The following is a 16,897-nucleotide window of genomic DNA, read 5'->3' on the forward strand; positions in this document are numbered from 1 at the left end:
AGTTTCCTGAGCACAAAACTGAAATGTATGTGTTATCAACAATCCCAGCTGTGCTTTTTAACCTAAAAATGCATCCCACTATGAGGAGAGGTATTCTGTAGTCTTGTCCTAGGATAACAAAGCTGCTTTTCCATATATATAGTACAGAGAGTCAGTGTTGTTATCCTAGGACAGGAAGTGTGTTGCTGGCAGGATCGCCACTTGAAAATAAAGGGGAAAAAAGCCTGAAAAAAGGGAAATGCATGCAGCCACCATATCTAAGGACTGGTAAACTATACTATATTAATATGTTGCTTTTGGATTTAGATTAGCAAAAAACATAAAAGCTCATCAAGTGATTATATTGCGGTCCTTTCCTTCCTGTCCAGGTGACAACTGCACTCTATAATGTTTATAAAGGGTCATAAGAACAGGAAATGATGGAAGATATCCCTATTGGGACCACAGACAGAAGTAAAAACAAATTGCTTTGTTATTTTCTACACTCTATCCAAATATATATATATATATTTTTGAATGGTGGTTGGCTTTAAGGCAAACCTGTTTCAAACAACAGGGACTCTAATAAATTATATGATGACACGATACATATGCAGAAGTTACATTTAGCAAAAAGGACATTTGAAAATATTCAGTAGAACCAGAGATGGAGACAGCTGATGGTATAGGAAAATCCCAACTTTTCACGTAAAAAGTCAATATTAGCTCTATCATTTTATGTCTCGCAAGCCTCTTATTGGTCTCCTTATGCCTCGTACACACGGTCGGACTTTCAGAGAAAAAAAGTCAGACAGGCTTTTTTTCTCGGAAAGTCCAGCCGTGTGTAGCCTCCATCTGACTTTTTTGGTTGGAAGTCCGATGGATCTTAGAGAACCTAAGATCTATCTCTATCTTTCCATCGGACTTCCGACGGAATCACGGCAGACTTTTACATGATTAAGATTTCGACCGTGTGTACGAGACATTAGTGATGAACAGCCCTACTGACTAATACAGAGCATGTAAAGTGTGTATTATAATTTCAACTGCCTGGTAATTTAGACTTTTTACTGTTAGTGACCTCTGCTTATGAATTGTTAAATCATATGCTCAGTTTAAATTACATACATATTTGTGAAAGGTTTATTTTTATGCGATGGCTGCATTAGTAGGACGCTTCTAAACGCTGCTTGTTTATGGATATTTATCCTCTTTGACTTTCTGGTTCTTATGACTGCTTATCATAAGCACATGGCTACTTTATTGGTTTTTCTGTTTAAGATATACAGCTTTGACAGGGTGCCCTTAGTCACCATAAGAAATGCATAAAGAAAATATATGTCAAGTTCTGGAACCCAGTGAGATAAAAATGTGTAAATACTTTAACAATTTTGTCTGGAGTTACACTTTTTGTTTTATATTTTATTATGTATTAAATGTAGTTGGATACTTTTTAATCAAGCCTGTCAATATGACATTTAAGAATATCTAAAGACTATTCAAAATAATAATTTTTTCAGGAATGTGCACCTGGACACTACCGTGAGAACCAAGGATTGTACTTAGGAAGGTGTGTCCCATGTAGGTGTAATGGACATTCAACGCGATGCAACGATGGGTCAGGAATATGTATTGTAAGTACTGGTTTCATAAGTGACTGAAGTTTTGTAGGAACTACTTAAAATACTTTTTTACTGTCCGAATTTCATTGTTTAATCCATATGCTTTAGAAAAGACTTTATCACATAGAAACTCTTTAGGATACTATATAGAAATAAAACAGTAACCTTATAAAGCACTGTGCGCACACAAAAATCAGAGTGCATTAATTAATAGTAAGATATAATAAACAGATATTGTATTAATGAGCTGTAAGAAGGGCTGCAATACAGAAGTGGACTTTGCACAGGTGTGAGCCAACAGAGATCTAGCTGCAGCCTTGGAATGTGGTTATACAACTTAACTTTAAGGCCTCATGCCCACCGGCGTTATAAAAAAACGAGCTGTAAAGCTAGTGCAAAACAACAGGAAAAAGCATGATTAAAAACGTGATTTTATCAGCGCTTTGCATTGGTGTCAATGTGCGTTTAGCTGCGCTAGCTTTCAGCCGCGTTTCTCTGCCTCTATTCAAAATCAATGGTTCCCTATGGGAGCCCATTGATTTGAATAGAAGTTGCTCCAGAAGTCGGATCATGATAATCCAACTTGTGGTGCGACTTGTGTGCTGAGGATCTTGAAGAGGAACCCCAAAAAAATAATTGATGTGGGCGTCACAGAGCATGATGGGACTGTGACGCCATAAGACCTATAGGCCTATATAAATCGGTGCAAGCCGCGCACCTGGCATTACAGCGGGAAGAAGTGTCGCGTCAACATCAGAAGAAAAGAAGAAGGCAGAAGACGGCAAAGAAGAGCGGGCTGCGCTGCCGCTAGTAATAGAGCTAAAAAAAAGATAGCGGCGGCCAGCCCCGAAGAAGGCACCGGAGAGCGAGCGGGAGAAGAACCGGGGAGCCCTGAGATGACAGCGGAGAGTGGAGAAGATGGAAGAAGACCCCCCGGAGAGTGGAGAAGACCCCCCCCCGGAGAGCGGAGAAGACCCCCTGGAGCTGACTAATAAATTATTTTAAAACCCTGTGTTGTGTGTTTATTTTCTTTTACACGTTTCCTCCAGGTGAATGGGTAGGGGTATGATGTACCCCATATTCATTCACCTAGGGTGGGGGGCCGGTATCTGGGGGCCCCCTTATTAAAGGGGGCTCCCAGATTCTGATAAGCCCCCCGCCTGCAGACCCCGACAACCAACGACCAGGGTTGTCGGGAAGAGGCCCTGATCTTATCAACATGGGTACTTTGGGGTGGGGGGGCCACAGGGCACCCCCCTGCCCCAGAGCACCCAACCCCCCCCCCCATGTTGAGGGCATGCGGTCTGGTACGGCTCCCCCCTCCTTTCCTGACCGGCCGGGCGGCGTGCTTGGGGTCGGGTCTGGTATGGATTGTGGGGGGCCCCCACGTCGTTTTTTTGGCGTAGGGGGTTCTCCTTACAATCCATACCAGACCTAAGGGCCTGGTATGCCCCTGGGGGGGAACCCATGCCGTTTTTTTTATTTAAAATGGAGTTCCCCCTCATGATTCATACCAATCGCCGTGGCTAGAATTGGCGGGAATCCAAGTCGGATCCCCGTCGCTTCTATGACGCACTCGCTGGAATGTGCTTTTTCTATTCCAGCGAGTGCGAGATGTCGGCACCATGTCGCCGAGAATCAGCGCGATGCCGTCGTGCTGGAAACACATTCTCGGCGACAGGTATTGTATGGGGCCTTTTCATATGGGAAATCAAAAAATCTGATCTGACTCCACACCTGTTTATAAGCATTAAACCTGCAAAGTTGTTAAAGGTGTTGTAAAGGTAAAACATTTTTTTCCTAAATAGCTTCCTTTACCTTAGTGCAGTCCTCCTTCACTTACCTCATCCTTCGATTTTGCTTTTAAATGTACTTATTTCTTCTGAGAAATCCTCACTTTCTGTTCTTTTGTCTGTAATTCCACACAGTAATGCAAGGCTTTCTCCCTGGTGTGTAGTGTCGTGCTCGCCCCCTCCCTTGCACTACAGGAGAGTCAGGACGCTCTCTACGTTGCAGATAGAGAAAGGAGCTGTGTGTTAGTGGGCGTAGTCCAAGGGAGGGGGAGAGCATGACACTCCACACCAGGGAGAAAGCCTTGCATTACTGTGTGGAGTTACAGACAGAAGAACAGGAAGTGAGGATTTCTCAGAAGAAAGAAGGACATTTAAAAGCAAAATCGAATGATGAGGTAAGTGAAGGAGGACTGCACTAAGATAAAGGAAGCTATTTAGGAATTTTTAAATTTAAATTAAAGTGCACTGTAAAAATGTTAACAATTGGACGAAATGCACAAAAACAGAAATTTTAAATAGATGTACAAAATAGATTTTTAAGAATTGTTGAAATACGTTGCCAGATCAAAGCATGGGATTGTATGTCACTACAAAAAAACTCAATGATACATTACGTACCTATTGTATTATTGAACGAATTAATTAGCAACAAGAGTTAACTGTGTGTTCAGAAAAAGTGTTATGTTTAAACCATGCTTTGCTACTAATTTATAAGCTTGGAATGTCTTCATGTAGGTTACCAGAACAGATTATGCTGTGCATTTAGTGTGGAAGCAGTTCTGTCATGTAAGCAGTTCATCAGTTTAGGGAGTGCCCCAGATTACAGTTCACTTCTCAGGTAGGACAAGCCATTACAGGACTTGTGTGCTACAGGAAAATGTGAACATTTAATATCAGACTAGAACAGTCTGTAACTGAGGATTTCATCATGTCTATAAAAGGAAAAGTATGGGTCATATCATTAAATGTGGTTTGGAACACAACCATTACATTATGATATACCTATTAAATGAGACTATAATAACAGCTGAAGTCTCCATTAAATTGTCACGGCTGCTATTGTATAAACTGCCAAAGTATGCTAACTTTAACTTAAATGGCTTAAAATACAAAAATAATTCTAATGTATACTGGCATAATTATCTATAGGTATCACATATACATAACAATAAGATAATATCATGGGGGGGGGGGGTTGTGATGACATCATAGATCTCCACCATGTAGTGAATTTATTATTTCTATCATCATATTGAGCCTAACATCAGTCTTTATTTGGGCCCATACATTATTGATTGGCATGAAAGACTCTTTACTAAAGACCAAGCACATGATTGAGTATTGAATGCCCTTGTTTAGGCAGCTGCAGAAGAACTAATGGGCCGTGAAAATGCTTTATAAGGCCAGGCAACTTTAGCTAACCGAGGGGTCTAAAACTGGCAATAAAGGTAATAATCCCCAAAAACAGATCTTGCTGATGGTCATAGGAGTGCACACAGTGTGTGCCAGGTGTGACTGGGTACACTCTAATCACCCTGTGTGGCTCAGATTTTCCCTGTTTAAACCTCTGATATTTCACCAAAGTCCCCTAACGGGGCTCCTAAAAAACGTGTAATTTTTTTTTCTTAAAAGAATAAAAAATAAAATGCTACAAATAAAAACTACTGACACCATCCACTGCCCTACTGACACCATCCACTGCCCTACTGATACCAATCTCTGCCCTACTGACACTGTCAGTATACTGTATATACCAGGGGTCAAGTCCTGGGGAAAAAAGTGTGGGAACTCCCACCCAAGATCTACTCCCCCACAAAAAAAAAATGATACGTTCATATGCATAATTACTAAACCGCATGTTTTTTCTTTTTTTCGATCCACTGTAATTTAGTAATCCTTTATGTTACTGGCCGCTTCCTGTATATGGATTCATCAGGTAGTGTGCGGGTATTCCGTCACTTCCTCGATGCCGCAATGTCTCCTGGGAGCTTTTGTCATTGTTCCCAGGAGACATTGCGGAGGTCTGCCGCGAGTTATCGCGGGATTTAGAAAGAACTTTCTTTATAAATCCCGCGATAACTTGTGGCAGACCTCCGCAATGTCTCCTGGGAACAATGACAAAAGCTCCCATGAGACATTGCGGCATCGAGGAAGTGACGGAATACCCGCACACTACCCGATGAATCCATATACAGGAAGCGGGCAGTAACATAAAGGATTACTAAGGTTCGCCTGCCCCTGACAGTGACTCGAGCTGGGCATCGCCGCTTAGTGAAGGATTGGCTCGGGCGGCTCGGCTGCTCTAGTCCTGCAAAGGGAACTGAGTTCCTGCTGTGAAAAAAGTGCAGGGACTCCGTTCCCACGCGTTCCCGCAGGACTTGAGCCCTGGTATATACACATGGCCACACACAGATGACTATATTCCTGCTGATAATGGGGAAATGTCTGCCTCTTTGTCTACAGTATCCATTAGTATGTTCAGACCTAACAATATCTTAACTCACTTCTGTGTTCCACTTTTAGAACTGCCAGCATAATACCGCAGGTGACCACTGTGAAGTGTGCAAAGAAGGTTACACTGGGAATGCTGCAGAGGGGTCATGTAGCTTATGTGCTTGTCCTCTCCCTGTGCTTTCAAACAGGTAAGATTTTAACAATAGCGCAAAAGCTATCAATTTACAAACAGTACGCATATTCACAGTTTACACACAAATGATAAAAACTTCTGGAAACTGCACATGTTGCTTAGGGCCAGATCTGGAGTAGAGGGCTCTTGAATAAAAAAACATGTTGGTCCATATCTGTATGCATGATCTAAGCCTAGTAGTGCAATAATGTTGCATGGCTACTGTTATAGGACTCCTATGCGTACTGTAATGAGTATTGTTTTCAGTGAATTTTGCTGGTTTATTAAAAACAGTGTAATTGAGGCTTCACAAGACTCGGCCCACAAACACTTTAGGTAAGACCAGCCCTTTTGGCAAGTGCTATTATTTCCAGATTTTGCTGATATCACCCATCCGGTACTGGGAATTACATTAATGTTGAAGGTTAAAGAATGAAAGTGAGACTAATTTTTGTAATTATTAAAGTGACACTAAACTCCAGTTTAAAAGAAAAAAAATCTATTTATGTATGTATTTTTATGTTGGTTTAATAACGTTTTCAAGATTAACATTGTAAAGACAATTGAGTACATAACGAGATTCGACAACTGCATATGGGTAGAGAAGAACACATATAAGAAAAAAACATTCATCCTAAGACAAAATAAAGTTTCCCCATGGAATAGTTTATCATGCTTAAAAAAGCTAAAGCACATGGAATATAGTTACAGTAAAAGCTATCACATTCGGGTAGCATAGATATTTGAATGTATGCATTTCTAACTCAAAAAGTACTTTCTATTACTTTCAACCTCTTTCAAATGTCCAAATTCCTCTGTTGCTGCTTTGACTGCACTCAGGGTGGCTGCATTCATTTTCCATAGCCCCATTGTATGTAGGGACATAGCCACCATCTCTTTCTCACTCCTGAGATGGACTAGGGACTAAGGCCTCGTACACACGACCGAGTTTCTCGGCAAAAACCAGCAAGAAACTTGCTGGGAGATATTTTTTTGCAGAGGAAACCGGTCGTGTGTACATTTTGGTCGAGGAAACTGTCGAGAAACTCGACAAGCCAAAAAGAGAGCAAGTTCTCTATTTCCTTGACGGGAATGGAGAAAATTGGCTTGTCGAGATCCTCGACAGCCTAACAAGGAACTCGACGAGGAAAACGATGTGTTTCGCCCGTCGAGTTTCTCGGTCGTGTGTATGAGGCTTCAGAGCTATGGACTATAAGATTTGTATAATGCAATGCCCATGACCACAACTAACCTTCACTGCTTTTTCCACACAAACCGAAGTTGGGGGGGGGGGGGGGAGGGAGGTTCAGGATCAAACAGAGGACAATACAAGGAGACAGAAAAACACAGGAAGAAATTCTTTCATGAAAGATAAATTACAGGAACACAAATTAGTGGAAATGTAGGGATTATTTATGAAGACATAGGGGGTTATTTACTAAAGGAAAATCCACTTTGCACTACAAGTGCACTGCATGTGCACTGAATGTGCACTTGGAAGTAAAGTCGCTGTAGTTCTGAGGGGAACATGCAAAGAAAATAATAATAATAATAATAATAATAATAATAATAATAATAATATATATATATATATATACAAACACAGATATGTGTTTGAGCTTTGGGGTGCACACCCTAATGCAATAGGCTGCGCACACCTATAGAGCAGAGCTTCCCCTCATTTCAGATCTTCTGCCCAGATCTACAGCAACTGCACTTCCAAGTGCATTTTCAGTGCACTTGTAGTGCAAAGTGGATTTGCCTTTCGTAAATAACCCCCAGTGTTTAGTGTCACTTTAGTAACAAAACTGTTTAATTCACTGGCTTGACTTTATTTTACAGATAATCTTGAAATTATTTGATGTTAGTGCATTTTTATGAAGTAAAACACAGATTGCTGCACAAATGTATTTATCTAACCAGTACATGGAAAGCCTGACACAAAGGCGTAAAATCTAAGTGAAAGAGACATCGACAGAATTGATATAGTTACTCTACGTTTTGCGTTATAGCTCTAGCTCTATAATTATACCATTCATTTGTTATTTTCAGCTTTGCCACAGGATGTACAGGTAGTGGGAGAAATCTAAAGTGTTTTTGCAAGCCAGGATACGTTGGATATAACTGCGGAGAGTAAGTATTCTCCCTAATCTTCTACATGACACAGTGCTTTACACAGAGGTGTGAAATTTGCAGTGTGATCTAGGCTTTATATGTGAAATATTTCATTGCAGCTTTGCTATGTTTATGCATAGCAAATTGTATACTGTGTACCATTTAGATTTTATGCTAAGGTTTCTTCTCATTTTGTGTGCAGATGTGCATTAGGATACTATGGCAATCCATTACGGTTGGGTGGCAAGTGTCTGCCATGTAATTGTGGAAATAATGGGCAGTTGGGCAGTTGTGATCCTTTAACTGGAGGTAAGAATAACTATTCATATATACGCTGTAATGTGTGTTATAGAGAATGTCATGAAAACGTAGATGGAGGACTTATAATGTGACCTGTGATGGTTACAAGTATTTTTATTATGCTTTTTTTTTATTATTATTTCAAACTATCACATACCGGTAAGTCAAATGTTATATATGCATCACAGCCTGCAGATTACACCCTTGGCTGCTTTGATGAAAAACGTATGTTGTTTACAGAACTCAATAGCTAAAGCTAATAGTTACACACAGAACTGAAAAAGTTTGAAGTATTACTCTTTTCTGACATTCATATTGATAAGCTTTGATGGGCAATTGCTATTGCAGTGTGCTTTTGTCATCAGTTTGAGATGCTTCTGAAATGATTCAGAACTCAGAACTAAGTTGCCTGCAGTTAAGCTGCTTTAACTTCCACTGATTTATATGGGAAGAGAAACAGTTCTGAAGCAAACAAAAGCCTGTTGACGTCACCCTTAAACCAGTGAAAATAAATCAGTTAGTAAATTTTGTTGTCCCTGCTGTGTTTTGCCAGCATGCATTTTTTTTATCATACTAGACCTAACCAAGTTTTAATTTTTTCCAGAATGCTTTGATGAAGATCCAAAGGACACTGGAGATGATGAATGTAAGTGTTAAGCCTTCTGTCTACAACCCTTCCCATTCCCCTCTAAAACGGCCAAATACTGGATGGTTTTAAAGCTTGTCCACTCCTTCCCTCTCACACATTTCTATTGGCTTTTTACTAAGAGTGACTGACTACCTTGCTGTGCATTGGTAATGTATGTGAGACAGAGAGGGCGGGCATATTCAGCTGTAGCAGATGGGAATTATTGCTGCTGCAGGAATGTGCAATCACCTCTGGGTGTTTAATGGTGTCAGTAAGCGTTATAAATTCCATTTGTATGTTGACGTTTGATTTTCTGACAGCATGTGACAGCTGCGTTGATGCTCTAATGATGGATCTCATGACTGTACAAGATGAACTCAACCTGATAAAGGCCAGGCTGCAAAGCTTTAATACCTCGAGCCGTTCACTGAAGCAGATTAGAGATCTGGAAGCTCGCATCCAAGAAGTGAAAGTAAGTGCAATGGAGCAGTGCAGGTTATACCGCTAAGGCCTCGTACACATGACAGAGTTTCTCGGCAAAAACCAGCAAGAAGCTTGCTGGGTTTTTTTTTTGCCGAGGAAACCGGTCGTGTGTACACTTTTCGACGAGGAAACTGTTGAGGATCTCGTCGAGCCAAAAAGAGAGCATGTCTTCTTTTTCCTCGACGGGAATGGAGAAAATTGGCTCGCAGAGATCCTCGACAGCCTAACAAGGAACTCGGCGAGCAAAACAATGTGTTTCGCTCGTCGAGTTCCTCGGTTGTGTGTACGAGGCTTTAGTGTCATGGTAGATGGACTTTATAATGATTTGTGTTTCAGCTGGATTATGGGGATCTGTTGTTAGCTAAAAAAGACAAGACAAACCAGCTACTACTGTAACTGCTTGTCTGTCAAAGTGACCCTAACTTGATTATTCCAAAAAGTTTGAATTAGGTTAATTTTTTATAGTTTTTTACGTTTTCATTTTTTGAAAGTGTACAAGTTCGCTAATGGATTTTGTATATTCTGTTTTTTTTTAATCTGTATTTTACAATTAAAAATTAAATACAGTCTACAGAAAAGCTATCTGTGCCCACATTGGGTTGATTCACCCTATCTGTTTGTGTTGACGACTATTGTCAGTGGAATAGAAAGTGATGGAAAATTCAAACTTTTACAGTAAAGGAACATCGGTTCTGGTGACAACTGTGTAAGAGAGGATTTCCCCCTTGGCTAAAATAATTTTTGAAACTTCCCTCTTAACGTTAGGGTGCATGTTATACGCCTGTGCGTGTTATACGCCTGTGCGTGTTATACGCCGATAAATACGGTAATTACTTTTCTCTTTTCATTGTTTTATACAGTAACTGTTTATGCATCGCAATCTTGGGATACATATGGAAAACATTTTTTAAAATATATAATCGTGTGGAAAACACAAACTTCCAAAAATACAGAAAAAAAAAACATTTACATATTTTGTTGGACTTCTTTTGCAGCTACAGTATGACATTTATAACAGTAAACTCACAAGTCAACGACAGAAAGTGGACAGTGTGGAGAAAGACACTAACAAACTCAAACAGGACATAGCAGCTCTGCTTGAAAAGGTGAGCCATGAAACGCCTGGAACAAAGTTAGTTGTAGAAAATTTTAAAGTGGAATTCCAGTCAAATTCTTACTAAGCCTAAACCTAGTCCCATCCCTATTCTAAGACTATTCTACCTACCCTGTAAAGGAAAAGATGTCTATAATCACTTATTCTGGAGCCGCTCTGGTCCCATCACATGGTTGGGTTCCAGTGCTTCAATTTACAGGAGGTACAGACGAAAACAGGTGCCCCATAGTAAGCCTATGAGTGATATAATCGCCCAGGCTCTGCAGCTGTTGTCGCTGCCTCTCCTCTACACTAAAGCCGGCACTGGAACACGATTATGTGACAGGGACTGGAGTAGCTTCAGAACAGGTAAGTATAGACATCTTTTCTTTTACAGGGTAGATAGAATAGTCTTAGAATGGGGGTGGGAGTAGATTTAGCCTTCAAATTTTACTAGAATTGCACTTTAACAGTGTAAATAGGGAATTATAATTGGTCATTCTTTCTCATTTCAGGCTCAAATGAATTTTAAGAAGTACGAAGACATCATGAAAAATGCTGATAATACTTTCCGTAGCGCTAGCAAAATGCTTCTGAACATTGATGTACTCGTGAAGAACATTAACAGTATGTTATGATAATCTTTCTGAATTACAGCCGCTTTGGCAACCCAGAATAAAATGCTTTGTTTAGAGCTTGTTAGGGCCCTTTCACATGGACGGACCATTTTTCAGGCGCACCTGATCGGACCCACCAGCTTCCTTTCTGGAGGTTCGGATGTCAACAGACCCGCCAAGACTGGCGGATCAGATTGCAGTTGAGTGCAAACCGGCAGGCAGTCTGTTTACATCCGACCCTCCATAGAGGAGAGCGGGTTGTGTCTGTGCCCTCTCTGCATAAGAGGAGCAGACACGGACCAGCTATCTGCCTGCTCACTGGGGATCAGCGGACAGATTCCCCATTGAGCAGATGGACTCCAACAAAGCTTGCCCCATGTGTAAGGGACCTTAAAGTAATTAAAGATTTATTCAAATTGTCATCAATTTTTTATAACAACTGTATTTTAGCCCAACCAGGTGCTGTGCATTGCACAATGATACATATATAGAAGCATTGTAGTCTGTGGAACCATACACACAGCTGCCTACAAATGAGTAATAGAGCAATGGGTAGAGAGCCATAAAACAAAATAGAAAATATTTCATTTGAGTGCAATAATTTCTGCTCATACACATGTGTACATGCCTATAGGCATGTTTACACACGTATATACATGTATATTGCAAAACTGGCAATGAAGAATAATTATACTTATTTATACGCTTACTCGTCTTTACGCAAGGTCTTTGTAAAACATTCAGAACCTGCAGTGTTGACAAACAGAGCTTAACAATAGGGAATAGCAAAATGTAGACTATATAAATGAATAAGAGAAGGGACACAGGCCCTCCAACCTCATGGCATAAACAAGACTGTTCAGACTGTCAGCATGGTTTGCAAAGGTAGTGTTATGCATGCTAAATAAATCGTTTACTTAAAATATAATTTTATAAAAATAATATAAAACAATTATAGAAATATAAAATGTTTGTTATACATGTGGAAATACAGATATATAAATTAAATGCTCCAAAACCATTACAGCATTAGTGGACACAAATACATTTCAAAATATATGATCTCAATCTTCCTCAGAGTAAGAGGTAAGGGTCACTTTGGCTCCCGTGAATCATGCGTGGCAAAAGGCAGCTATGTACATGCCCTGTTATGCGATTTATAAAAACTTAGTACTCCACTATTATGTTCATATTGAGTAAATGTGGTTACATGTATTCCTGTGATTTTCCAGTCCTCATTAAAGAGATTGCAAGTGGACCATCTGACCCATCAAGTGCTGGAGAAGTGTCTTCTAAAATGGCTGAGGTTCAACGCATGTTAAATGAGATGCGAAAGCGCAACTTCAACACACAGAAAGCGGAAGCAGAACGTGAGAAAGAAGAAGCCAAATCTTGTAAGTAATGGAAGGTGCAAGTATGGCTGGAGTATTTTTGAGCCCTACAACAAGTGTTATGTTGGATGGTAGTGAGTTCAACACTTATGGGTTATAATCAGAAGTTTAATTATCTCTATACCTTTTATAATTAGTACTGAACCGCGTGAGAAACCAGTTCCAGAAGCATATTGACCAGCATAAGGAGCTCATGAAGGAAATCAATAAGTCAATAAAAGATTTTGAAGCCAAAATAAATGATCTCCAAGATGCTCTAGGTGAGGCTTCAGCACAAACCAAACAAGCAAATAACCTCAACAAAGACAACATAGTTATCCTGGATGATCTTAAGGTAACTAGTGGTTAATAAGACTTAGCTATTGCAGTTGGCTTACAAATTATTTTCTTTGTTTTGATTTTATGTGTATTTTTTGGGTGATTGTTGAGGAAAGCAGCAATAGAACAAGCTGTAAGGCCCGATTCACACCTATGCATTTTTAGTGCTTTTTGCATTTTGCAAGTTTGCACTACAGTCCATTTAACATGGTTTCCTATGGAACATGTTCTGTAGTGCAAATCTGCAAAATGCAAAAAGCACAAAAACTGCATAGGTGTGAATCCAGCCTAAGACAGTTAGATTGAGTAACCACACATTCTAGTGTATGGACTCCTTAAAAAAGATCTCAGATAAACATTATGTGCATGTAAAATGGCCATATAAATCCATAATTAAAAAAAAAATAACCAGTTTCTGTGAAATATGTTATTATAGGTAATACCTATAAAGACACTTTGGGAAGAATAAAAAATGTGTTGAATGTATTGCCTGGGTGTCCATTAGATGAGAAAACATACAAATGCTGCAATTTATAAAAAAAATATGACTAATGATGGTAAATTATAGTTTAAGCTCACTACTTTTAGCATATCCTGAGTCTGTTATTATATGATGTTACACTTATTTTTCGTTTACCTTCCAAAGTGAAGTTTGTGATTTCTGATCAGATACTGTTACTTTGTGTCTTAGATACTTTGTTCATTTAAAGCCCAACTGTGACCAAAACTTTTATGATATGTAAAAGATGAAATTAATAGAAAACAAATAAAACCAACAGCTGATGCAATGTCATCTAAATATAATATTCTTTCTTGATTTAAGAAAAGAGTTGCTGAATTAACCAAACAACAAAAAGAGGCAGCCACTCACCTTAAAGGAGCAGAGACCAGCCTGGGGAAGACCAGTAGTATGTTAAGTTTGCTGCAGAAGAGTAAAGAGGTAAGTTATACGTTTATGTACGTGTATTTTTGAATATAAGGCTCTGTTATCTAGTGACGAGGAACTTAATTTTAAGCCAAGTAAATGGAATTATTAAATCCTAATAAATGTATCTGAAAATATCTGTCACCCGATTTGAAAATAAGTATCCCTTCCCTGGTAAGTTAGCTTTGTGAATTGAGCCTATTATCCCTGATTCATCAAGCTGCAACATCTCCTAAAGCATGCTAAAGTCGCCTCCCCAGCAATATCATAATAATGCCTTAGGCCCCGTACACACGTCCGAGGAACTCGACGTGCCAAACACATCGAGTTCCTCGTCGAGTTCAGTGTGGAAGCCGCCGAGGAGCTCGGCGGGCCGACTTTCCTCATTGAACAACGAGGAAATAGAGAACATGTTCTCTTTTCGGCCCGACGAGTTCCTCGTCGGCTTCCTCGCTGAAAAGTGTACACACGACCGAGTTTCTCGGCAGAATCCAGCTCCGACCGAGTTTCTGGCTGAATTCTGCCGAGAAACACGGTCGTGTGTACTGGGCCTCAGGGGTGGCTCACTATAGGTAATAGGTATCAAACACAATGCCCTCCAGGCCATTTCATGTGGCCCTCACACCTCTCCTGCACCTCTGGTCCTACTCCCGACACCCACACTTTTTTCTTTCAAGCAATGCATCCAGCTTCTTCCCAGCAGTAGCATAAGGAAAGGGGGGTGCACTGTGATGTAAGGGAGAGTGGGGGACCCAACTTCTGATGGTGGGGTGGCTCTTGAAATCTAATGAAAAGGGGAGGGGATGTGCTGGACATCTAATCTTACAGTTACAACCGGCCATTTTGAGAACATTTATAATGCTGATGCGGCCCATGATACAATTTAGTTTGACACCACTGCTATAGGTTTTCCATCAGCATCATATTTTTAATTAGTTTTTTCATTCAGTTATGTATTGTTTCTTTTTTCCTCCTCTCATTCTTTTCTTACTCCCTTTTTTACATTGAATAGGAATATGAGAGGCTTGCAGCACAGCTGGATGGAGCTAAGCAGGAGCTTAATGAAAAGGTGAACATCCTCTCCAAGGCAGCCAGTAAGGAACCTCTGGTGATTATGGCGGAAGACCATGCAAAGTCTCTGCAGAACTTGGCCAATCAGCTGTTAGAGTGAGTAATCATCTAAATATATAGCATACCTATAGAAATGAGATGATGATTCTTCATTGGAAACAGTGACCCTGATTTACTAAAAGAATTGAGAATATTCTTTTTTTCAATGTATATTTTCACTATGCATGAGAATTTTCACCTAGCTTAGTAAAAGCAGTAAAAAGATTACCCACATCTTGATCAGGTCGGCTTTATTCCCACGCGGGAATCAAGGGACAGTGTGGTTCAAGTGCTGAATATCTTACATGTTGTGCAGTCCACAAATACCCCATGTGTCTTTCTAAACACTGGCGCAGAAAAGGCATTTGACCGGGTAAACTGGTCATTTATGTTTGCAGTTCTCAGGCATATTGGCCTGGGAGAGGTGATGCTGAGCTGGATAGCTGGAATATACTCCAACCCGACTGCACAATTGAAGGCAAACGATGTTCTCTCTGACCCGTTCCCCATTAAAAACAGAATGAGACAGATCTGCCCTCTATACCCCCCCCCCCTGTTTGCCCTCTCCCTAGAACCTTTCCTTTTCCATGGTTAGGTTAAACCCGGACATACAAGGAGTGACAGTCGGTAAGACACAACATAAGATCTCGGCATATGCTGATGACCTTCTTTTTTCGCTTATGAATCCCGTAGTATCATTGCCAAACCTTGTCAAAAGTGTGTGGGAATGTCAGCGCAAGCCCTCCCAACGATGCAATTTGATTTTCGCTTGAAGTGGACAATGTCCGCACTGACCTACTTGGGCACGAGCATCTCGTCTGACCTCTCCAGAGTTTACAACCTGAACTTTCCCCCACTATTAACAAAAACCAGAGTCTTACTGGATACATGGCAAAGAGGCCTACACTCATGGTTTGATAGGTGCAACTTACTCAAAATGTGCATACTACCAAAATCCCTCTACATGTTGCAAGCCCTACAGGTTAGGATACCTGCCCTTATATTTTAAGCAAGTGCAAGCATTGTTTACACGATTTGTCTGGGCTCACAAGAGGCCATGCAACCCCCCATACCCAGTTAACCATGCCCAAACACTGCAGGGGTCTGGCGTTGCCAGAAGTCCGGAGATACTACCAGGCAGTACACTTATGCAGGGTCATTGACTGGCAACGCCACCAAGACTTCAAACTCTGGGCTCAGATAGAGCAGAGTCAATCTTCCATCCCCCTGAAAAGTGCACTATGGTGCTGGGAATTCATACCACCATACTTGAGGACGCACCCTCTGATAGGGATTACCCTACGACAATGTTCACAAACCACCGTACAAACCTCACGAGCAACCAGGACGTCACCCTTGACCCCAATCCTGGGGAACCCCAAATTCCCCCCAGGACTCTCGCCCACACAATTTTTGACACTACACGAATCCGCATGTGTAACGGCCTCCCAGTTTGTGATAGGAAATAGATGGCCCACAATTGCAGAGTTGACAGACCCCGCAGGCCACTATCGACTTGCATTCTGGAACGCAGCACAGGTCAATCATTTCCTCCAGACTACACCAGACCCGCAGGCTTACACTAGGCAACTGACCACATTTGAGGAATACTGCTCTGGAACAGAAGAAACGCTGCCCCAAGTCCTCTCCAAAACATACACCCTACTCAATAACCCCCCAGAGCAGCCAGACTTGCCCTGCATATCAAAATGGGAAGCAGACCCTTCAACACACTTTCACTACAACACAAACCCAAAATATGATCTGCTATGCCCTTAAGACTTCACTGTGCACTAAAATACAGGAGACTAACTATAAGATACTCACAAGATGGTACCTGACACTCAGTCAATTGCACACTATCTTCCCCGACACCTTGAAGCACTGTTGGCGGGGA

The 16,897-nt window shown here is 40.8% G+C and overlaps 1 protein-coding gene across 1 annotated transcript in view; it reads left to right on the plus strand.

Annotated features, from left to right (window-relative positions):
- The window catches only part of LAMA3 (laminin subunit alpha 3), a 237,299-nt gene that overhangs the window by 166,221 nt on the left and 54,181 nt on the right, over window positions 1-16,897 (plus strand). Inside the window, exons 41-52 of the mRNA XM_040354074.1 lie at window positions 1,500-1,613; window positions 5,918-6,036; window positions 8,073-8,153; window positions 8,338-8,444; window positions 9,040-9,081; window positions 9,384-9,535; window positions 10,542-10,652; window positions 11,155-11,266; window positions 12,489-12,650; window positions 12,785-12,981; window positions 13,789-13,905; window positions 14,903-15,057. Of these exons, the coding sequence (XP_040210008.1) occupies window positions 1,500-1,613; window positions 5,918-6,036; window positions 8,073-8,153; window positions 8,338-8,444; window positions 9,040-9,081; window positions 9,384-9,535; window positions 10,542-10,652; window positions 11,155-11,266; window positions 12,489-12,650; window positions 12,785-12,981; window positions 13,789-13,905; window positions 14,903-15,057 (1,469 nt within the window). The remainder of the gene's footprint in view (window positions 1-1,499; window positions 1,614-5,917; window positions 6,037-8,072; window positions 8,154-8,337; window positions 8,445-9,039; window positions 9,082-9,383; window positions 9,536-10,541; window positions 10,653-11,154; window positions 11,267-12,488; window positions 12,651-12,784; window positions 12,982-13,788; window positions 13,906-14,902; window positions 15,058-16,897) is intronic.

This window comes from Rana temporaria, chromosome 5 (genome assembly GCF_905171775.1).
Source record: "Rana temporaria chromosome 5, aRanTem1.1, whole genome shotgun sequence".
NCBI lineage: Eukaryota > Metazoa > Chordata > Amphibia > Anura > Ranidae > Rana > Rana temporaria.